We start from the raw sequence: 24,488 nt of genomic DNA on the forward strand, positions 1-24,488 counted from the left end.
GTCAAATAAAAATATATATTAAGACCACCTTATAACTCATGAAATAAAATTTACCTACCGAATTTTATCTAATATATTAATGACGTTTCCTATCAACTATTTGAAGCATTTTCTAACTATTCTACATAAACAAATAAATTTACTAAATTTCTACAAATTAACTAACAATTTTCATAATTTATATCTTTCTTCCAATCTTCCTTTATCATATCCGCTGCCTTTTCACCAATCATGATTGCAGGAGCATTAGTGTTACCTCTTACTATTGTTGGCATTATAGAATTATCAGCAACTCTGAGATTTTCAATACCATATACCTTCAATCTGGGACTAACAACAGCATTTCTATCTCGTGGAGGTCCCATCTTACAAGTTCCTGAAGGATGAAATATAGTCGTAGTGTAACTGATAAATAAGCATTCAAAATACTTGTCGGTTCCCCATTGGTATTTAGAGCATGCTTTCACAGGCTTCCTTACAAATTTCACTCCGTTGTCTCTAAACGCTTTCGTTTTCTCCAATTTCGTGATAAATTTCAATGCCGCTACTAAAGTGTCCAAATCTTTTTGGATGGTAAAGAATCTTGGATAGATTAACGGCTGACCAAATACTGGATGTGTTTTGTTCAAGGTCAGGTATCCTCGACTTTCTGGGACCAGGAGAATGGGTCGAACGTTAATGCTATCGTAAAACGAGAGAGGCAGTACCCCACTAGCTAAGTACGTAGTGGGGTCGGAGTAAATTCATTCAAATTTCTTCCATCGAAATGGAACTGAATGTCCGGTACACTTTTGTCTTTATCAGCAAATTCAGTACGGAAAAACGCAGTTAATTGCAAAGGTCCTGTTGCTGATAGGGGATCGTTCTTACTTCTCGTTCTATGATAGTCTTTAATTCTATGTAAAAGTTCTTCTCCGTGTAAAAGTGTCGAGGTATCGTTGGTTAACGCCATCAGCATTGCGTCAGTTGTGGCATGATCTTGTAAATTCTGACCGACTTCCAAATCTTTTATAACAGTTATCCCTAATTCTTCTAGATCATTCTTTGGTCCTATTCCAGACAACATGAGGATTTTAGGAGTGTTCAACGATCCGCTAGATATAATAACTTCTTTACTAGCCCTGACTTCTCTCCAAATACCATTTCTTATATATTTCACGCCACAAGCTTTGTTGGTGTACGGTTCTATAATAATTTTCGTTACTTGAGAATTGGTTCTTATAGTAAGATTGGGTCTTACGTTCCTAATGGGCCTTATGAAAGCCGTGTTAGTTGATACTCTTCTTCCTCTATGAGTAGTTGTTTGCGTAATCATAGTTCCTATTTGACTGGGGCCGTTAAAATCAACTAAAGGAAGTCCAGTTTCATTAAAACTCTCGACTAACATGTTTACATTTTTGTCAGCAAAGGAAAATCTTTCTACATTCATTTGACCGTTTGTACCATGATATCTTGTGTCTTTAGATTCGATGTTTCGATTATTCTCCGATTTCCTGAAGTAAGGTAACACCTGAAAATTTTCAACCACAGTATAATAAATTAAGAAAATATACGACTCCATCATGATATCTTTAAGCGTTAGCAACCGTCTGGCATTCCATATTTAAAATTATTTTTAAGCCATGCATTCGAATTCACTGATAGCTTTAGCCCAAACCATAATAGTTTTTACAAAGCCTCAGCCACGGTGCTCTTTTCAAATCTCCTTTACTTCTATACAGTCGTACATACTATGTCTATTTATACGTACATCATTATAGCTCCAACCGTCATTTCCGAGTGCTGCCCAGTCATCGTAGTCTCGCCTATTACCTCTCATGTATACCATATAGTTTGTGGCACTGGATCCCCCCATCACGCGTCCACTGGGGAACATAAAAAAAATATACAATGGACATATTTGACGTTGTTTGTTTCATAAGCATTGATGCTGAAGATAAAACAGCCACAATAAAAAATATATACAATTAATTCAATTTAAAAGCATAGTGAAGACAGCGCAGAGCATTTTGGTATTTATTTTTGTGATGATATTTACAATATTTGATAGCTATCAGCGGCGGGGGTAGCGACATAAGTTAACGATCGTAAAGTCGATGTAGACTGTCTACTGAATCAAAGTTTTGAGAGCAATTTTTGGTATAGCATTGGTTAAATTGTGTTAAGACTACCGCTCCTAGTAAGTAGCGTAAAGTCGAATTTAATTTTTGATTATTAACAAAAAACAATCACAATGAAATACAGCAGTGAGTGGATACAAGCATTAGCATGCTGCTTTGTTCAATAGCAGACCTTTGTAATAGAGTAGTTTCCGATGTTTGATTTAGTTTATTATTTTATATGAAACAGAAAGTAATAGGAAAAAGAAATTCTTCCGTGAAATCAGCATCAGAATTGGTCGAAAAATAAAGCAATTATTCATATATGAAATATTGTTGTAAGCAAAAGTGGGGGCGTGGTGTGGATAACGCGCTGTCCTTTTCTCACTCAAGCAAAGTTATGTCCGGTGGCACTATGTGACGTCACATTTTCAATATTACTGTAATTTGACAGCTTCCCTTTCCACCAAATTTCAAAGCTTTATAAGTAGCGACCCGCCCCGGATTCGCACGGATGCAATATTTCTCCACTATTTAATGGATGTTATTGTACATATAAACCTTCCTCTTGAATCACTCTATCTATTAAAAAAACCGCATCAAAATCCGTTGCGAGGTTTTAAAGATTTAAGCATACATAGATAGGGACAGAGAAAGCGACTTTGTTTTATACTATGTAGTGATTTATTATTGCGTGGATTTTAAAAATTCTTTTACTGATAGATTTTGGATGAAAACCTTTTTGATAAATATATTTGTAGAAAGTTGTCAACTACCCTATTATTGTTGTATTTAAGGTCTTTAAATTATATGCACTGCTTTTGCTTTAATGGCACACGTTTGTATGTACAAAATAATGCAATATCCACAGAAGAATCAGCCATAATTATGCAATTATGAAAGCATACAATAACACATAAATGCTGTTGCAAAAAAATTATGAAATTCAAATTCCATACTTCCGATAAATATTAGTAATACTGCTTCATGTAGTTCAGAGAGGCTCTGAGAAACAAAGTGAATTAATCCAAAAATATTATTATTTTAATGATAATTTGAAAACCTGTAAAAAATTATATGTTAGTACTTCAAATACACATATTAGAGAAACATTATAATAATAAATAATAATATCAGCCCTACATTATATACTGTCCCACTGTTGGGCACGGGCCTCCTCTACTGCTGAGAGGGATTAGGCCTTAATCCACCACGCTGGCCCAGTGCGGATTGGTAGACTTCACATACACTCGAAATGGTGGTTTCCTCACGATGTTTCCCTTCACCGTTAAAGCAAGCGATAATTCACAAAGAATACACACATATTTTTTTTAGAAAAGTCAGAGGTGTGTGCCTTTGGGATTTGAACCTGGAGACATTCGTCTCGGCAGTCCGTTCCACAACCAACTAGGCTATCGCCGCTTTTTTTTAATACTAGAAAAACATTAAACAATTATATTAGAGAAACTTGAGATAAATCATAGTACACTTATAAATCAATACATAAATAATAAAATAGTACTCAGTTATTGTTTTCGTGGTTAAAATGGCTAAACGAATTCCGATGGTTTCACTATTGCTAAGAAATACGCTGATCGAGTCAGTCACGTATTTTAAAATGTTTACTATATTATCTGCTAAAAGTTCAATAGCAAGTTTATCATATTCAGAGTAATTTAGACTGTATTGTTTTATAGAAAATATCGTCTATTCAAAAAAAAATTATAGTAAATTAAACCATCACGAGAAATCAAAATTAGCAATTTCGTTTATTTGGATGACAATTATTCTAGTTCTTTTAGTTTAAGAAACAAACTACTAAAGCAATTTTGAAAAAAAACTATTAGACTAATCTGGAGGTATATCCATTTTCTAATTAAAGAATTTTCCAAATCGGTTCATAAATGACGTGTTCTGAGGCAATGAACATTAAAAATACACGTCATTTGATAAATTCTTCATTTTTTTAAGTCGTTTAAAAAATAATCAGACATTTAAGGCAGTACCGTTATTTTTGTAACATGTATAATATATTATGGCGGGAGTAGGAAGAAGTAAGACACATACAAACACACACACACACACACACACACACTTACACACAGACATACACACGCACACACACGCACGCACACACACACACACACAGGAGCGCGCGCGCACATTCCGCAAATTATCTTAGAATCATTATGATAAGAAGCAAACCTTTTACTAATTATCGGACATAATTCCTACCGAGCAGATAATAAAAAACAAAACGCTATCACACCTGACCCAGGAATCGAATCCAAGACATTAGCACGGTATCCCTACCGCAACACTGCACCACCAAGCGGTATTTTTTGTAATAACATATTACACCGGAAATGTTAATGTAACAGCGCGAAACGGAACGTGTTGCGCCGCGAACAAATTGTTGTTTAATTATAGGAAAGAACGATATCTAGTGCAGTTATTAAGGGTGAGTATAGTCAGACACAAAAAGGTGACCAAATCCAAAACAATGAATTACCTATCAATCTTACTTCATACAAAATTTTAAATACGAAAGCATGTGAAGTTGTTTGAAAGAAGAAAACGTAGTATCCTCTGAATGGATTTGGACGAAATTTAACAAATAAATATATCATGCCCTGGAAAATATACAAAATACTTTTTATCCCAGAACAATATACGTTTTTTATTGGTTTGAATAACGAGACGAGTTTGACGTTCTCCTGATGGTAAGCTATACGACCGCCAATAAACAGTAGAAACACCATCCAACACCTTGAATTACAAAGTATATTTGGCATTTCACTGCGCTCGCCATCCTGAGACATGAGATGTTAAGACTTATACTGTCCAGTAGTTACACTGACTACGATAGGCTTCGAACCGAAACACAACAGTGACTACACACTGCTGCGGGAGAAATAGACATTGCAGTGGTACCTATCCAGGCGGACTCTCACATATGAGAGACCTACCACCAATATATACAGGGAATAGCCCAGCACATGAGCGCAGCCACAAGGAACACGTACAATATTTTCGGCAACCTTTACCCCAAAAATAGTCAAATCGCTCGTTCGACCTCAAAATGGTACAATTTATGCGAATTTCATTAGACGTAAGAGGCAGACTATTAAACCTCGCCTCATTTAGAAATAAGTGCCGTGTATCATAAAATGAAGGATAATGCATACGAAGTTATGGGATGTGAAAAACTTCGCTCGCTTGATGGAATTTTATGAAGTATCGCTTAAAGCTAAAATCCTTTTATGCAACTAAATTACGGGCTTGATACGCTTGCCTGTATACTTTTTATAGATTTTATCTAAAATATAAAAACACTCGATATATTATACCAGTTGCAAATGAGCTAAGTCAATACGTTTTAGAATTCATTAGTTATAACAATTTTTTATTGAGGTGTGGACATAACCTGAGAAGATAATGAAAAAATAAAAATAATTTATTTTGCAATTATAATAATATCCGCACTGTATTATACAGGGTCATTTCGACATTGCGTTACTAAATGAAACCACAGGTTCGTGGTGACCTCTGCTAACACCGTGCAAAAGATTATTCATAAGTAACGTATATTTACGTCAATAATCCCGATTTTAGATTTATGGTTTTTGATCACGCTGTCTCTTAACGCGCTTAACTGAAGTGAATGAACTACGTCACAGCTGATGATATTATTACCGAACCTATAGGGTTCAGAAGGTCAGCTCACAAATGAACTCCCAATACGTTCACTGACTTGGTTGCAACAGTTCATTGAGTCAATAATTAATTACTACAAAAATATTTCGTCAATTATAAACGTTATTTTCGTTAATAAAATAGTTTTCCTACCAAAAAGTTACCTACATAATTCCTAAAGTTACAAGATTTAAATCTATTGGTATCGTATTTTTTAAATTCTACATGATATTCCGACATTTATTTTAATTCCAACATTAATATTTCGGTTTGTCATAATATCTAAAAGAAGACTACGTACACATTACCGAACGTCATATTATGCTTTCTGTACCATTTCTTTGCTATGGCAATACGTCCGAGTCTTTGACCGAGTGAAAAGAGCGCGCGATTATTCAATACAATAGTCGTACTCTTTCTCGCCTAAACTAGCAATGTTGTCAGTATAAACCTTTTACCAAAAAGCTTGCTAAAACGACACAGCATTTCAAAAATTCTATTAGATTTTTTTATTACATGATGTTCTAACAGATTTAACACACAATTGTATTACAAAATAAAATAAGTAATGATTTATGATGAAATGATTAATGAAAAGTCTACCTAATTAAAATAATACACAGCAATATTTTAGTATTTTTAAAACATTATTTTAAGTAATAAAGTATAATAGAGATTTTGGATTCAGTGATTCATTTTCAATAGGCATACGGGGTATAAAATAAACAAGATATTGCACAATAAGTTAATAATAAAAAAAGTTTGGTAACACTGCGAAGGCACGTGTTAGTTGTAAAACTCTGGCTCGTCAAATATCGTGTACCTCCAGACTAGTGTTGCCAGGGTCAATTTGTTTAAAATCAAGACGGTAAAACAAATCGAGATTTAGTGTTGTAGATCGGGACATAAAAAGCAAGTATTTTTTAAAATTTAAGTTTTATGTATTGCGTTTTACAAAAATATCACTGCAAGTCATGCTAAAGTTGCGTTTTATTTGGATTTCTGTTTTAACATCGAAGCACAGATCGCCGGGTAGTCGCATCTCTAAGCAAAAGAATAAAACAAAACTGTACCTTCAGCGCTAGTGAGATGATACTTGCTATTTTGATTGCATTGTCGCACTCAACATAGTGATGAATTCGTAGTTTATTTTTCATAATACTTAATGGTTTTAATAATTTTATTGGTGCAAAACGGGTCACGTCCCCAGAACCCTAAAAATCGGGACATCCCGCGCAAATCGGGACATCAGGCAACACTACTCCAGACTACTACATTTGGGGAATTCGCTAACCTCGTGTGTCGCGTGTTGGTCGGTAAGGCACAAAGATATTTAAAGTGGTCCCCTAAATGCGACCTTAACACGTATAAAATAGAGTCTATTTTTAGAAATATTTTTGTCATTTTGAATATTTTACGATCGCGAAGTTGCATCGTTGACGCGTACGCGAAACTGAACTAATCACAATCTATTGATTATGTTTCTAGCGGGGCTGTCATTACGATTTTAATGTGGATTTATGAATTTGCGATAGGTACTGAATGGAAAAATCCAATATCATTTTGTCCGACCCGGGATTCGATCCCGTGACCTTAGCAAAGCATCCGTACTATAATACAACTGCGGCACCGAGGTAGTCACAAATTAACTCTATTAAAAATACTTTGAAGTATGAAACAACTTTTAAAGGAACAAGCAATCTACAAATCATTAGGTATTGGTAAACGCATTTACTATTTTGAAAACATGTTAGATACCTATTGGGACGTCGCGCCGTGACGCATCCCGTCGCTCGACATTTTACCTAAAACTATCACATTACCTAATTATTATCAAGATTGTAACTTCGTTATTAATTGTTCGTGTGAATTGCCAGACTTGCAGAATGATATTTTATTGTTATGAGTGTTATAAATCTAACCGTTGAACATATTTATTATAACTACTTATCTACTAAAATGGATGAACTACCTACATTAGAATGTGTGTGTTTTGATTTAAAAGAATGAAACCACTTTAAAATTACGGAAATCATGTGTTATGTGTACCTAACATATGCAGTTGTGGTTATTTGATTAGTGTCGTTTGCTTATGATGATAGTTTGAGCATAGAAAATATTGTAATGAAATGTGATGATTAATGCGTGATGTTTATGTTGGTTGGATGTCCACCTGCAAGGTGGACAGACGACTTGATAAACGTCGCGGGAACACATTGGATGCAGGCAGCTTTCGACAGGTCCGTCTGGAAATATTTAGGGAGGCCTATGTTCAACAGTGGACTTTATGTGGCTGATGATGATAATGATGTTTAGGTATGTGGCTTTTGTAACGTCGGCGTAGCGTCGTCGCTGCTGGTCTAATTGTTGATTGAGTGATGTGGCACGACACAAAACCCTAGGTAGTTAAAGCGCCGACATCAGCTGTTCGGTTGCGGCGCGGCGCGCGCGGTGCGACGAACTACCCTTGCGCTCCGAGTGTGCATCTCTTGTTCGTGTGCGTGAGCATAATGTTATCAATGACTGTGTGCGATGTTGCCGCTCCGACGAATTCTAGTATAGTAGTAGTGGCAAAAGGGTGTGTAAAAATAAAATTACTATTTGAATATTTATTTTGTTTGAAAATTTTACTTTTTTGTTTTTGACCTTAGGTTAGAGTAACTTATAGTAAACTGCTTCTTTCAAGATGACTTTCTCGCAGTTAAATTTAAGTCTAGGGTTACAAAATGACCCTGTATACCTCCTCTACTACTGAGAGGGATTAGGCCTTAGTCCGCCACGCTGGCCTAGTGCGGATTGATAGATTTCACACACCCTCAAAATTCCTATAGAGAACTTCTCAGGTATACAGGTTTCCTCACGATGTTTTCCTTCACTTTTAAAGCAAGCGATAATTCACAAAAAATACACACATAATTTTGAGAAAAGTCAGAGGTGTGTGCTCTTGGTATTAGAACCTGCGGACATTCGTCTCGGCAGTCCGTTCCACACCCAATAAGGCTATTACGAAAAAATATGATGAAATATATTGTATTATATATCGATAACATTTAAGATTTTGTTATTCCGTAAGTTGCCAACAAATTTTAGTATCATAAAAAACATTTATGATAATAACTGACTGCCTCGGTGGCGTAGTTGTATTGCATGACCGGTACAATAGCGCTCTGAGGTCCTGGGTTCGAATCCCGCGTCGGGCAAAGTGATATTATTTGGGTTTTTCTGCTCAGTATCAGCCCGGAGTTTGGAATTTATGCCCGATATGGCGATAGGCTCGCCCCCTATCACATCATGGGACGGAACATATTTGGCGAAAAGTGGGTGCCCTAGTTGCGCCTCTGCATACTCCTTCGGAGATAAATGCGTGATGTTATGTATGTATGTATGTATGTATGTATGTATGTAAAAAACATTTATACCTTATAATTAACCTACTAATACCTATCACCACAATGACGAGGTCAATAAGTCTTAATCGCCGTTAAGCGGTGTCCTAGCATCATTCGGCCTCTAACTCGAAATGGGTCGTAAAACACAATTTAAGGGTGTTCAGACAATCGTTCAAGTAGTTTTGTTTTAAAACCCGCCATAATGGCTCAAGTAAGTGTGTCGCGTTCCGGGATCAGCCTGTGTGTATCCGATTCCAACAGGCCGGCATAATTATGTCGACTGCCGAGGGGTCAGTCGACATGGTATTGAACCCCACTCCACTTACCATTATAATAAAGGGATGAAAACTATAATTTATTTAAACTAAACATTACTAACATAAATCCGAAGGTTTGTCAAAATGTTTATGCTCCTTATACGGGACCTAAAGTTAATATAGAACCTCTGCCTACCCCCAAAAATTGATGGTTTTAACAACTATCGAACGATTTCAGATAATTGGGTTAATTACTGACCCAAAAAATTTATGGAGGCGAAAACATCGTTGTTGTATCGGGGGCGCGAATTCCGATATTTGTTCGGGCGCCTTGACTGACAGAACTTTCTATATTGTTCTGTCATGGTCGCGGGGTAAGTGGGTTAAGTATTGCCTTTTATGAATATTTATTTCTTAAGATTAATTGTTTTTAGTTTCCAAGTACGGTCTTATGATATCGGGTCCTTGGAACGCGAAGAAGTAATTAGACAGGACGGTATAATGCCTATCTTTAATCTTTTCTTACTGGTTGATGTTTTTCTTAAACTTTATTTCATACAACACGATCAGTGAAGGCATTTTACGGTGTAATTTTTTTATAGCATAGTGTCGTTGTATGACTCATATCTGTGCAAAGTTCAAACAATTTTATCTTCACCAACATCGGAAGCGGCTAAAGTGATTTATGTTTGTACATGTACTACATAGACTGCTTAAGAGTTAAAATATTAAGAAATGAACACAGTTTGTATTAACTATGAGACTGACACAGTCAAAAACGATTCAGTCTCGTAAATTAAAAAGAATAAAAAATCTACACTAAGTTCTCTTAGTAGAATCTGAACAAGTTCATAACTCCAAATTGCCTATAGTATAAAATAAATCTGATTTACATTACTAACAAAGAAAAAAAAAACAATTATACTTAACGTGTAGAGGTATTCAAAGTTCTAAATATGTTCAAAAAAAAATTGTGGCTGACTGTACCTTGATTTCTGCCAAGGAAAGTGCAAGTACAGTCGTGGCCTGATTTAAAGACATTGCAGTTGTGGTCTACGATTGACAAGCATGTTCGTCTCGGTATTTAACTGAAAAAACTATTCGAGGTTATCTGTATACACGAGTGGCCGTGAACTACTTCCTTTCAAGTTTATTTTGGGTGTCTTTGTACTGTAACTACTAACGCAACGCGCAGACGCTGTCTATTTATTACTACACTGCTATGAATTTAGCTTTTCAAGTACGTCTACGCGACGCCTAAGATAATTGCTATGACGATATCTTATGTTCACGCGAATATTAGACATCAAATCGAAACTACTTTTCAGATTTTGTCGCGGTTTTTATATTATAATGTTCTCACGACGTTTTGGAGACTGCAGCCTTCATACTTCGCCCCGTGACCACCCGAAATATAGTTACATTTTGATAATTATCATGTTTATCACAAAGGCTTAAAACAAGTAATTCTCAGCGCGTTGCTTAATGGATGGGTCCATTCCCTACCTTTAAATCTTCTTTTTTATTTCTTGTGTTGGGTTCGTTATCGGGTGGATGCAGTGTTCTTCCAGGAGTCCCTTGAAGTAGCGATCAACTCTTCTATCATACAGTTGTAGAAAGCATTACTGGATGCTATTGATCGCCTATGTCTCATTATAAGGAACCACAGCCTTTAGATTATGATATAGATGTTATTTTTCTTGTATTTGCTGTTTGTTCCTCATATTTTATTTTCAAGTAAACAGTTCTACTTTAGTGACCTATAAAATCCAAATTATCCTGCATTTCTATTCTTCTTTTTTCTTATTCGTCTTCTTCATTTTAATCAACTATCAGTATTTTATACCAATGATGCATTATTGTAAATACTTTTTTTAAGGTTTTTTATTCCATAACATTCTATTTTTAAGACTTCTTCCTTCTCCTGGTGTAATTTTATTGTCCACATTTTTAGAACTGTTTATGTCCTTTTCTGAAGTTTTCTCTTCTCTTACTTATTCTTCGCCAAGAAATCTTTCATCTTCTGCTTTAATTTTATTAACTGGTTTATCTAAGTAGTTTTATTAACTAGATTTTAGGACCGTTTTTATTACTTACCTCAACCATTGACAGGTCTGTCCTCTCTGGGCTCTGCAAGTCAGTTCTTCAGGCTGGGTGCGGTACATCCAGTCAATACTGGACCGGCCTAGTGCTGGAGCGAGCGCTGGCACGCTGGTGACGTCTGGCTCCTCAGGACCAGCTTCTAGCAGTAGCACCTGGAAGATAAATATTTATTTTTGGTGGCAGTTGAATGACGAGAGTATGTTGCTTGATGGTAGGTGACCGTAAACAGTAACAACATCATAAAGAACTTTGAATTACGAAAAACTGCGTGGTATACGTGTTATAAGTTACAAGGCTGTGGGCATCTTTCCATAGGGTTATTGTTGTCCGTGGCAATTTTGAAGACTACCAAAGACACTATTACAATATTCGGACTTATTTATTAGTCCTAGTAAACTTGGTATAATAAAGTACTGCGTGGCATTCAACTGCACTTGTAACTCTCAGATATGAGATGTCTTATAAGTTACATGCGCTCTATGTCTTTTCATAGGGATATTTTAGCCCGTGACATTTTTGAAGACTGCCAAAGACACTATTACAATATTCGGACTTATTTAATAATCCTTGGGATTATAGTTTGAAGAAAGAAGGGAAAGACCCAATAGATCACTTATCGTCGTCATAATGCTTATGATCTGAAAAGTCTGTAGCAAAAAAGAGCATTTAACGCAAAAAGCTTTACGAGAATTGGTATTTGACTAATTTTATTAAAATACAACTATTTTGCTAATTTTATCGTGAACTTATATTTTATTTTCTCCCGATATTTCGAAGACTTTGCAGCCTTCGTGGTCACAGGGCGGGACCAAGATAAAATCAGCAAAAAAGAAAATCCGTAAACATAAGAAATTCACTAATTTCTTCTATATATTCTATATTATCATTGAGGTTACTAATCATTTGGTAATACATAATATCAAAATCAACTCTCACACATTATTTTTTTTTCACCTAAAATGCCTTACTAACTTCGTTATAAAAGATTATATCTACAAATTTTAACTTTCTATATTATTCCACGAAAAGTTAGCCCAAAATGTTAGTTTTCTAAAACTGGAAACAATCCCCTTGATTCTGAAATCGTGTTTAAAAAACGTGTTAACACGAAACAAAGCGGTCGTTTGTAAATATTCAAATCTCATCCCGCCCATTCAGAAGTTTGATTGTGTTTAAACTATGCAATAAAGCTGAAAATCGTGTGAACTTTACCAGCTTACTTTTAACGGTTCAGTATACCTGAATACTAATTATGATAAGTATTAACGGAACTATGTTAATGTTTTGTTACACCGTCTGTATGTTAGTTTTTTAAGGCTTTATCCCTATATTATAATAATAGGTAATGGTCTGAAATATACATAAAATAAAATGTTTATGGTAGTGCTAGCAAAGCCGCGTGTACTTTAAAAGAACTATTGGATATTTATAATACATTTCAAAATAAACAAAATATTTATGTTATCTTTCTTTAGGTTGTTATATTTTTTTTATAATGTGGTTTTTGTTTCATTAATCTATATATATAAAAATGAATCCCTATGTCCCTTGGTCACGCCATCACGCGTGAACGGTTGGACCGATTTCACAATTTCTTTATGTTGTGTTTTTTATTGTCAGGAGAAGGATCTTATGAAAGAAAAAAATAAGGAAGTTGAGCAAAACGTTAGAAAATTTAAGAAAAGTTAATTTCAGCAATTGACAGAATGTGCGCTGCAAATTCATAGTTAAGACAGGACAACGTCTGTCGGGTCAACTAGTTTAATATTAAAATTCACAATTACTTTTGATTCCACGCATCTCGTTCTAAAGTACACATCATATTGATTTGCAACCAATATTATTAGATATACAATATAACAACGACCATTTTGGTAGCTTACAATGTTCAAAACTACTTAATATGGATTGTAAACCAAATATTTTATAAATAAATCTATATATTCCGGCCGTGACTCGTGCGCAGTAAAATGGAACTAATTCTCAAGGCTGTATGCTCGGGAAGGGCCTTAATGATTATTATTAACTGATGTAAAAAAGTAAGTTTCTCAAATTGTCGCATTTTTTAGTTTTAAATCAATTTATTTGCGATATATTTTTTGACTAAACTCGAGATAAGTTCACTTAATGACTGTTGTTACAAGTTCATGATATCTATACATTTTATAAAACAAAGTTCCCTTTTCTGTCTGTCTGTCTGTATATTATCGATTTGCTAAAAATCTACTGAACGAATTTTTATTAAATTTGGTATGGATAAAGTTTAAGACCCTGGTAAGTTTTATCCTGATATAATAAATAGCGGGAATTTATCCCGGAAAACTCCTTCACTTGGGCGAAGCTGCGAGCAAAAACTAGTATATAGAATAGACAAAGACAAAACTAGTTCTTACTTGGGTAAGTGGTGGTAGTGAAACGCCTAGTCCACGCGAAAAAATAAAAAAAAAATCGTCTCACGTAAGCAAATTTGTTTAAAATTTTATATTGGAACCAAATGCAAATCCCTAGCAACATTTGCAATTATAAAAAAAATCAACTTATACGAATCTATAATATTTTGATTGTAACCACTAAACCAAAGGTAAAGTAAACCGCTTCGAATGGTCCACTCTTACTTCCACTTACATAATTAGTTTTGTCGGCCATTGGTCGGCAGTGACAATGAACTTCGTGTGTGTCGCGGTTTAGTATCAGACATTATTAGTAATGTCAGGTTTGGAAATGAGGGAAATATGAAACGTTATTAATATTTTTTTATGTGTTTTTTATGTTATATCGCTTACTTACTCTTACTAGATTCTATGTTAATTTTTCCTCATGTAAAAATTTGATTTAAATTTTTTCATTTTGGTAAAAAAAAGCAATAATCATGGTTCCCCTTTTATTTATATTTCGGGATCATGCGAATTTTTTACTGAATCAGACATAGAACTTTCTAATAATGAGCCAGTGATATGTTATTTAATGAAAAAAAAATAGTGAAAAAAAATTAATAATGAACGTTAATCGCAAATTGGCGTAAAAAACCGGAACATCAATTATTTTTACGATCCAGTTAAAATCTTCAAACCGTTCGAGGTATTGTATTATATTCCTTGATTATACGATACACAATTTTATTACACATGCTATTGAAACCATGTATTTTATAGTTGATTTTATCAGTTTTTCTTGGAATATAATGCTTTAATGTTTGTTTTATTAAGTGCTCGGTATCGCCTGCGAGAAACATTTCCCGAAATTATAGCCGTACTGTATTTATTCGGGATAATTAGTAGCAAAGAAAAATTTGGAATTTGAAAATTGATCCTTTCTAGCTGAATTTCGGCTATGGCGGACAATCTAAACGGAGTTCAACCAGGTACGCAGGAGATATTATAGTGCACAAGTGTGTGCGCAATATCCAGGTGCACTCTTTGTTCCTTCACTCTCATAGTCCGGTGAGACGGCAATCCGACATGACCGGAGAGAGATCAGGCGCAGGACCAACGGCTTTACGCGTTTTCCGAGGCACGGGGGTATCACACCGCCAACTTCTTGACTCCGAGCTGCGACTGAGTAATTTTTAAGATGAAAAAACTCAGTGATATTTTTTTTTGGCTTGACTCGAGATTCGAACTCGAGAGTGCGATAGTCTTGTACCGGGTCCGTTTTACAACTATGCCATTAAGACAGTCAATTTGAAATATATAGCCTATAACGTCACAATAAAAACGAATAGAATACATTTGTCCAAATCAGTATTGTTTGCAGCAAGTTTCATTTCCAGTTTAGTCTAAAATAGAAAAAGTTGATCGAACAAACAACATAATATGAACTAAGGTACTTAGTGTATCGAACAAGTATTGTAAAAGTTTTTCCTCCAACTCTCATTGTCTTAGTTTAATAGCGCTGAGAAACACTGATCAATGGATGAGACTAATGTTTTCTTTGCACCAACATAATGGAAAGTGACCTTTTTACACTTGCACTTTTTGACCCTTCTGCACCTGATGTAAGTGGTGTGGTTCAATAGAATGTCGACTAAATAAAGATGATTACCCCTCGGCAGTTGACACAATTATGCCGGCCTGTTAGAACCGGATATACACAGGTTGATCCCGGAACACGACATACATGGGCTACTACAGCCAGCTTTACGATACGATGGGTGACCTTTTTTACACTTGCATGGAAAAGTGACCCTTCTGCACCTTTGAGTAAGTGGAGTGGGGTCTAATGGAATGTCGACTGAATAGAGATGATTACCCCTCAACAGTTGATACAATTATGCCGGCCTTAAGGCACCGGATATACACAGGCTGATGCCGGAACGCGACACTTACTTGGGCGACTGACAGGTTTTAACACCTTGTGTACGGTGGTCGCTATCCGTGATCTCTTCCAGTATCTCTATGATAAAAATCCATTCCCCAACTTTTTCCACGGACTTACTAATTTAAAGTCGATCCGGGGATATGAGCGCAACTAGTTTTTCGTCCGTAAGTTTGTTACTTATTGGCGTTGGGAGAAATCCGCAGTGTCTTGCGCGTTGTATTAATAAAGTGCTCACTACACTTTTGTTTTTTGTATAAGTTACTCATGTAATGAGTCATGAGAAATATATATAATAATAGTATTATCAGTCCTATATTATATACTGTCCCACTGCTGGACACTAGCCTCCTCTACTATTGAGAGGGATTAGGCCCTAATCCACCACGCCGGCCTAGTGCAGATTGGTAGACTTCACACACCCTCAGAATTCTTATAGAGGACTTCTGAGGTATATCGGTTTCCGCACTATGTTTTCATTCACAGTTAAAGTAAGCCTTAACTCATACACAATATACACATAATTTTAAGATTAGTCAGAAGTGCGTGCCCTTGGGATTTGAATCTGCGACAATTCGTCTCGGTATTTCGATCCATTGTTAACTAGGCTATCGTCGCTATTGATAGATAATGTTTTTGAAATTTCGTGCAACCTTTTATATAGGCGTTTTATATCTAAACAAATAATTGAAATTTATAGATTGTCACATAATACGTGCCTAATTTAATTTAGCGACATCTCGCGGCACAGCCTTGAACTAACATCGAAAAGTCACTAAACCAGTGAGCCGAAACGGAGTCGATAACAAAGACACCAAACCAGACTCATTTATACACAAAAGTCTTATTTCACTGTACACTCGTTTTAGAAACTTACTCAATATACACGAAACGTCTAATTGTGCTGAAATTTCGCCATTTTATTTAATTCATTTTACTTTCAATTTACTTCACGTATTGTCATTTCTCAGGTATACGTTACAAAACGATATTACTTTTCGCAATGACGCCTTTGGTTAATTGCGTGAAATCGCGATATGCTAAGGTCAGCCTGATTTTTTTTAATACAGTCATAATAAAACCCAGTTTTTGCTAAGCAAAAGTCTTTATTCGATAAAAATTCCGGATTGTATTGAAATACTTTTTCCTGTATCTCCAGCACGAATATTTATGTAATAGTATTTGTTACGTTGTAATATGACTTAAGTAAATTGTTTTTTGCGAATATAAAAGCATGTGCCGTGCCAAACGCGCACACCAAACATTCTTTTAAGCCCAGTATCGCATAGGTTTTTTTTTCACAATGGGTATATATTAGTTACCTAGTATACCTTGCATATTATATGCTATTAAAACATTTTGACATTAAAATTTTTAATAGAAAAACATAAGGAATTTTATTCAAAAGCATTCTTTTATATCATGTAATGGCTGAGTAAACAATTTAAAATTTAAATCTTTTTGAAGCGGCAATAGCTTAGTTGGAAGTGGAACGGACTGCCGAGACGAATGTCCGCAGGGTCAAATTCCAAGAGCACATATCTTTGGCTTTTCTAATAGTATGTGTATATTCTTTGTGAATTAGCTTGCTTTAACGGTGAAGTAACACATCGTGAGGAAACTAGCATACCTGAGAAATTTTCTAAGAATTTTGAGGGTATATGATGCCTGCTAATCCGCACTAGATGCGTGGTGGACTCAATTCTAATCCCTATCAGTAGTAGAGGAGGCACGCGCCCAACAGTGGGACAATATATAATATAGGGCTGATGTTATTATTATATAACGTTGTTCCTTATCATATGTAACAATGTTATATAATTTTAAATAAACATTGTTTATAAATTGTAAAGCTGGTTTTCAATGCGCTTATTCAGATTTTTCACTTATAGTATTACATTGTCCTTAATTATTATAAGATGTTTTTGTGTGTGCTTGCATAATCCATCACTTGAAACGTGAAAGTCGTCTCATTGTAATAAAATCGCTGCAGATCCGGTATAACATATAGCCTGTATGTTAAGCCAGATTATTTTTGTGTCAAGTATTAAAATATAAAAAGCGGCCAAGTGCAGTCAGCCTCGCGCTCCGAGGGTTCCGCACAAACCTGTAGGTAAGTAAAAGTTCACTCATCGCGACAATCGAGTCATAGTTATGGTATTTTTATTGCAAAATGAAATCCATAAAATTACAACATGGAAAGCTGGAGGAGCATAAATTAAAGTCATAGGTCTAAAAATTGAAGGTTTTCGGAATTTTTCTTTTATATGTGCTATAAAACCTTGCTTCATGCCAAGTTTCATGATTCTAGGTCGATTGGAAGTACCCTTTAGGTTTTAATTCCTTTGCAAGTAGTTTTGAGTTTGAAAATATGCGGCTTAAATTGCTAATTTTGTTACAGCTTAAAGGTATCATAGACCTAAGTATTTGATATGAATTTCAATTTATTACCTCTACGCGTTCAAGAAGAAAGGGGTAGTAACTTTAAAATTATTCAAAATATTTTTTATTATATGACTTAACAAAAAGTTTACGGTCTCGCAATTTTTCCTTTATAAGTACTATAAGACGTTGCTTCATACCAAACTGTAAGATTCTGAGTTCGCGGGAAGTACCCTGTAGGTTTTGATTCCCTTGCGAGTTTCGAAAGTTTGCGACATAAACGACTATATCTTTTGATTGCGTTGGCTTAGAAGTTTGATTTTTTCACAGCTCGAAGGGACAGTAGACCTGAATCTTTGATATAAATTTCAGCTTAATACCTACACACGTTCCTGAGAAAAAGGGTCTTGACAGACGGACGGACGACAAAGTGATCCTCTAAGGGTTCCGTTTTTCCTTTTGAGGTACGGGACCCTAAAAATCAAGATCGCAGAGACACACGCTTACTGTTCAAACTGTCTCATGTATATAATTAGTAATTAATAAATATTCTTTAATTGACTTCAGTTTATAATCATACTAATATTATAAATGTGAAAGTTTGTGAGGATGTATGTATGTTTGTTCCTCTTTCACGAAAAAACTACTGAACGGATTTGGATAAGACTTTACAGTGATATTAGTTATACATCAGAATAACAACTAGGCTACAATTTATAATGATTTTGTGTATTTTGGTCATAATGTGATGATACATATCGAGTAAGTCGGAAAAATAATTTATCCCGGAAAACTTCTTCACGCGGTCGAAGCCGCGAGCAAAAGCTAGTATAATTTTGTATTTATTTTTTTAATGTTTGTTACTTCAGAACTCAGTCATTTTTGAACTAATTTGGAAAATTTTTTTTTTATTTTAAATGATATACTTCCAAATTGATAAATAAAAAATATTTTTAAAATCGTGTGTAGTTCGGTTTTTAAACCGAATTAACACGAATAAGCATGTCGTTCAACTAAACGATATTGCAAAATTTGCTTTACCGATCTTTTAAGTTATATTTTTGTGTACATTTTGATATTCCCGATTTTTGATGCAGAATATTATAATAGCATTCATCTAAACTTGTTATAGATGACGGATATCAAACAGCTCATTAGCGTTCCAAATCAACCGTCATAATCATCGACATTCGATTAGTCATTCAATTAAATTTTAATGAATTAATTTAATGAATTGTTCTATAACCAACGAAGCGAACAAGTGAAATATTATGAAGGTAATGTAATTTATATTATTTAATTAAAAAAAAACATGTATAATAAATAAATAAAAACTTGTACATAAGTATTACATCATTTTAATGTTATGAAAGTTTTTTTAGTGGACTTATTTTTTCCTGCGGCTCCGTCCGCATGTAATAGACTTTCGGGACAAATATTTCCCCGGAATAAAAAGTCTTAAGTACTCAGGAGGAATGTAAGTTCCTATTAGTGAGAAAATTTTCAAAATCGGTTTGATAGTTTCTGAGATTAGCGCGGTCAAACAAACAAACAAACTCTACTGTTTTATTTTTTAGATTTTATAGCGTACTAGGTTTTGCTCGCGGCTTTACCCGTTACAAAAGTCTTTTAAACACTGTACGTTAACGCCATTTATAAAAAAAGTGATTAAAAAAGTTCATTATTTCGCATGAGGATAAGTTGCGGGAATCAAAAGCATCCTATGTGTTAATCTAGGATATCGTATATCCGTGTGCCAAATTTCACCCAAATCCATTCAGTTGTTCCTGCGTTTACTTCTAACAAACATACAAACATTATCACGAACTACCTCATTTACATTTGAAGACTTTATGTAATGATGTCAACATTTTATGTAATGTTAACATCAACGAAGCGGCGATAACCTAGTTGGGTGTGGAACGGACGGCCAAGACGAATGTCCGCAGGTTCAAATCCCAAGGGCACACCTCTGACTTTTCCAAGATTTTGTGTGAATTATTTGTTAATTATCACTTGCTTTAAAGGTGAAGGAAAACATCGTGAGGAAACCATACCTGAGAAATTCTCTATAGGAATTTTGAAGGTGTATGAAGTCTACCAATATGCACTAGGCCAGCGTGGTGGACTAAGGCCTAATCCTTCTCAGTAGTAGAGGAGGCCCGTGCCCAGCAGTGGGACAGTACCGGGCTGATATTATATATGTAATGACGCTGTTATTAAATTTGATGCCAATCATGATATACGTTGCATAGTTAGCTTTAGATGTAAAATCTTATAATACCAACTTTTTATATCGGTTACAATATTAATGTTGCAAGACATGTTGTTACAGTTGTACCTCGTTTCTATACAAGGTAATGATGACATTGCGTTAATAAATGAAATCACATGTTCGCCTTTACCTCTATTAAAATTGTGCCAAAAATCAACCATGAATGATGAATATTTTCACTAAAAATCCGGGTTTACTTTTCTGTTTTATTTATCATTTTGTAGTTTAGTGCGTATATGTAGAGTGCGTGAGGGTATTTCTGACTGAAATTATGATGTTGCTGCTGCGATGAGTTCTCTTAGATTAGTAGTAGTGGCATTAGGGCGCGTAAAATTAAAATATCTATTTTGTTAGAAACTTATGTTTTTTTTTTTTCATTTTGCATCTACGGTTCGAGTAATTTATTGTATTTTATACTAAGTGTTATTTGCAAGAAGATAAGTATGTGGTTTAATTTAGTAACGGAATTTTAAAATTACCCGAAATTAATAACATAAGATTTTTTTTAAAAACGTTTTTAAAATAATAATTTTAACAAAAAATTAAACCGCCTTCAAAACCACTCAAAACCAAAAAATAATTTCACATAACAGGTATATATTGGATACCAATTTTGAAGTCGGTGCCTAATTAAAATTGCTCCTCCTTTTTTGAAGTCGGTTAAAAACAAATTGTTGCACTTCTAAATTCGAATTTTATAAATTCAAATCTCGAATATTCACCGATTATTGTTACAAAAGTGATATTCAATTTTAACTAACATTTTTGTCACAATGTTTAACGTAGAATGAGTAAAAAATATATTACGAAAAACACAATTTTAAGACGAAGTTACTTTCTAAATTGAAAGTGGCGTTGACTTTGTATTAAATATTTTATTACTGTTATTGATGTATATTCTATAGACACGAACGTCCATTTAAACTATTTGTTCAAAATCTGAACTAAAATAGCAACAAAACGTCACTGTTATAACCTATTTATTCACTTAAACAACAAATAATTTATTAATTTGACTAATATTTTTTATTCAAATCCAGTTTTACACGTAGACTCGAGTTCTTATATCATAAGCGTCATTCCGTACACAACCACAAGCTCTCAATATTGACCATACTAAAGTCAGTTTGAATGGATTGCAGTTCAATTCAGAACACAGTGAATGTTCGGAACGCCAAAACTAGTACGAAGTACATATATATCGATGATTACTTTTAAAAAACATCAGATTGACATTAATTATTTATGCAGACGCGGGTATATTTTTAGAAAAACCTACAAAAACCTCACTGATTGGGAATCGAACTCTGGAGTCAGCGTTTCACATACAAAAGTTAACCAAAGGGCGACGCAATCTTCAACTTAACCCGCTATTGATCCAATACAGTACGATACAGATTGCCTTGACTAAGTTAATTGATAATTAACTCCAAATTAATTAACTTGTATCAATTATATAGTAAAGCGATCGATATGCTTACAAAACTTTTTAGTCTCGATTTACAATGGGAACGGATTCAAATTGAATTTTAAATTATTTCCAAAATAATTATAGTATATCAAAATGTTGATATGGTAGGTTTAACCTGTATTTTGAGCTTTAGTTTCTCCACTCGTATGTATAAATGTATAGTATAAATAATATAGTATATGTACGTAATAATCTAGGACATGGTATAGCTATATACGTTGTAAGATAACATCTATACATTAATAAGTGAAGAAATAACTCTGTAAGTACTACTTTTTAAGCAAAATACGCGCGGAGTATTGTGAAATTTGGCATGATTACAGTTAATATTGAGTGCACAAAAATAAAATGTATAAACTAACTTTTGCTGCGAATTCGCCTGCGTGATAAAATGTAGTCTATTACACTCAGAAGTAATGTCGCTTCCCATTAGTGAAAGAATTATTAAAATTGGTGCAGTACCTCCAGAGATTTGCCCTACAAACTTACTCATAATATTACAGTTTCCTCCTAATAGTATAGATCATCGATATATATGAACTACATACTAGATTTCGCGTTCCGAATATTCACTGTGTTCAACTGAATTGAACTGCAATCCATACAACTGCTTTAGTATGGTCAATATTGAAAGCGTATGGTTATGTACTGAGCGGCGTTCATAATACAAGAACTTGAGTCTAAGTGTAAACCTGGATTTGAATAAAAAAATTTAGTCAAATAAGTAAAATTATTTGTTGTTCAAGTAAATAAATAGGTTTATAACAGTGACGTTGCTGCCATTTTTGTTTAGATTTCGAACAAATAGTGTATATGGACGTTCGTGTCTATAGAATATACGTCAATGGTATTGATAGATATGTTAATATCGACAAACAACTAGGTTAAACAAATTAATTGTGTATTAATGCTCCTTAATTGGGATAATATGGTAGTTTCAATACTTCATAATACGTTAATCGCTTCATTAGTGGCGTGTTTTATGAATTATGAAGTGCAAGGTTCGTTTAATGTTTCCATTCGATATCTTCACGTCGGATTGCCGTCTCACCGGACTATGAGAGTGAAGGAACAGAGAGTGCTTGTGTATTGCGCATACACTTGTGCACTATAATATCTCTTGCGTACTTAGCTGATCTCCGTTGAGATTGCCTATAGTGGTCAAGGAGAGATTTCTTTTCGATATGAAAAACTCATTTTTTTTAGACAGCTATATTACGGCATGGTAAGGAATTAAACAGCGAATCGTTGAATCGATTTCTGCTTATCCCTTAAAGACGTAAGCTAGAACCTTGTTCTGATAATTAGATGGAATAATTCATAGTAATTATGTTATTTATACAGTTATGTATACAATTGAAAATATTTGAGTAAATATTAATTAGATATTCAGAGTGGTATGATACAGAAATGAATTGTGTAACAATGTTCTATATTAATATAATAAAATGGCGTCCAATATGGCGATAGGCTATCACATCATGGGACGGAACACACTTGGCAAAAAGTGGGTATCCTGGTGGCGCCTCTGTATACCCTTTCGGGGATAATTGCGTGATGTGTGTTTTTTTAACATTACAAAGATATAGAATTTGTATATTTGCATGTATGTAAAACGATAATGGGTGACGTTTAGGTTGCATGCTCATCAGTGTTTTTAAACGCGTAGAAATTTCTCGAACCAAGAATCGAAGCCGTGACCTCTTTTATAATCTAAGTAATAGACATATAAAAGAACGTAAACTCACCCGCCATTTCTTAACTTCCGACAATCGATTCGCAACAACACATCCAGCCGAACCCGCGCCAACAACAATAAAGTCAAAGTCATACCTCCACTCTCTTCTTCCGACTCTTCTTCTGTCGACTCACTTTCGACTCGGCCACATCAGCGTCGAATCGTTTACCATAATTGTAGTAACTCGGCGAATAAAAGCTCGGATTGTAAGGTTTTTGAAAATCGAATTCCGGTTTCAAATAAAACGACGATTCCGAATATCCGTAGCTCCCGATTGGTCCGTGACTTCGGGTTTGTGTGTTGTGATTGATTGAGAACCCGCTTCGGCTCGGTTCGAGGGTTGGACCTAGCGGTGTATCAGAAAATTCATAATCTCGGTACGGATTGTACGATCTGTCCGCGGAGTTTCCAAACAATTGCGCGAGGAGAGATAAGTACATAAAACCGAGTTGGGAACATTGTGTGAGCGGCGCGCTCTGCTCGGTGCAGACCTCGGATATGTCGGGCGGGACCCAGTTTTGCGACATCGTAGCGCGCGACGCCTGCGTCTACCGCCACGAACGAGACAGTAATGAGTTATATTGCAAGTGAACGGATGCTTGTCCTTTGATCGAAGCATTGTAATCGATTTTTGACGGTTTTTGTTGTTATATTTTTGGGGTGATTTTTTTTGTAAGAGGTCCAGTAGTTCACACAATATAGTCTCTGTTAACTATTAACCGACTTCAAAGGAGGTTGTAATTCGATGTGTATATTATTTTCTT

General features: G+C 34.8%; 1 protein-coding gene across 1 annotated transcript; it reads right to left on the reverse strand.

Annotated features, from left to right (window-relative positions):
• Positions 1–24,281, reverse strand: LOC115444124 (glucose dehydrogenase [FAD, quinone]). The gene is given in 6 exon segments (XM_030169783.2): positions 1–745; positions 748–1,510; positions 1,751–1,865; positions 11,539–11,696; positions 23,735–23,815; positions 23,817–24,281. Coding segments are annotated over 6 exon segments (2,136 nt in total). The 5' UTR covers positions 24,252–24,281; the 3' UTR covers positions 1–161.
• Positions 24,282–24,488: the final 207 nt, after the last annotated feature.

This window comes from Manduca sexta, chromosome 5, assembly GCF_014839805.1.
Source record: "Manduca sexta isolate Smith_Timp_Sample1 chromosome 5, JHU_Msex_v1.0, whole genome shotgun sequence".
In the NCBI taxonomy this organism is placed as follows: domain Eukaryota; kingdom Metazoa; phylum Arthropoda; class Insecta; order Lepidoptera; family Sphingidae; genus Manduca; species Manduca sexta.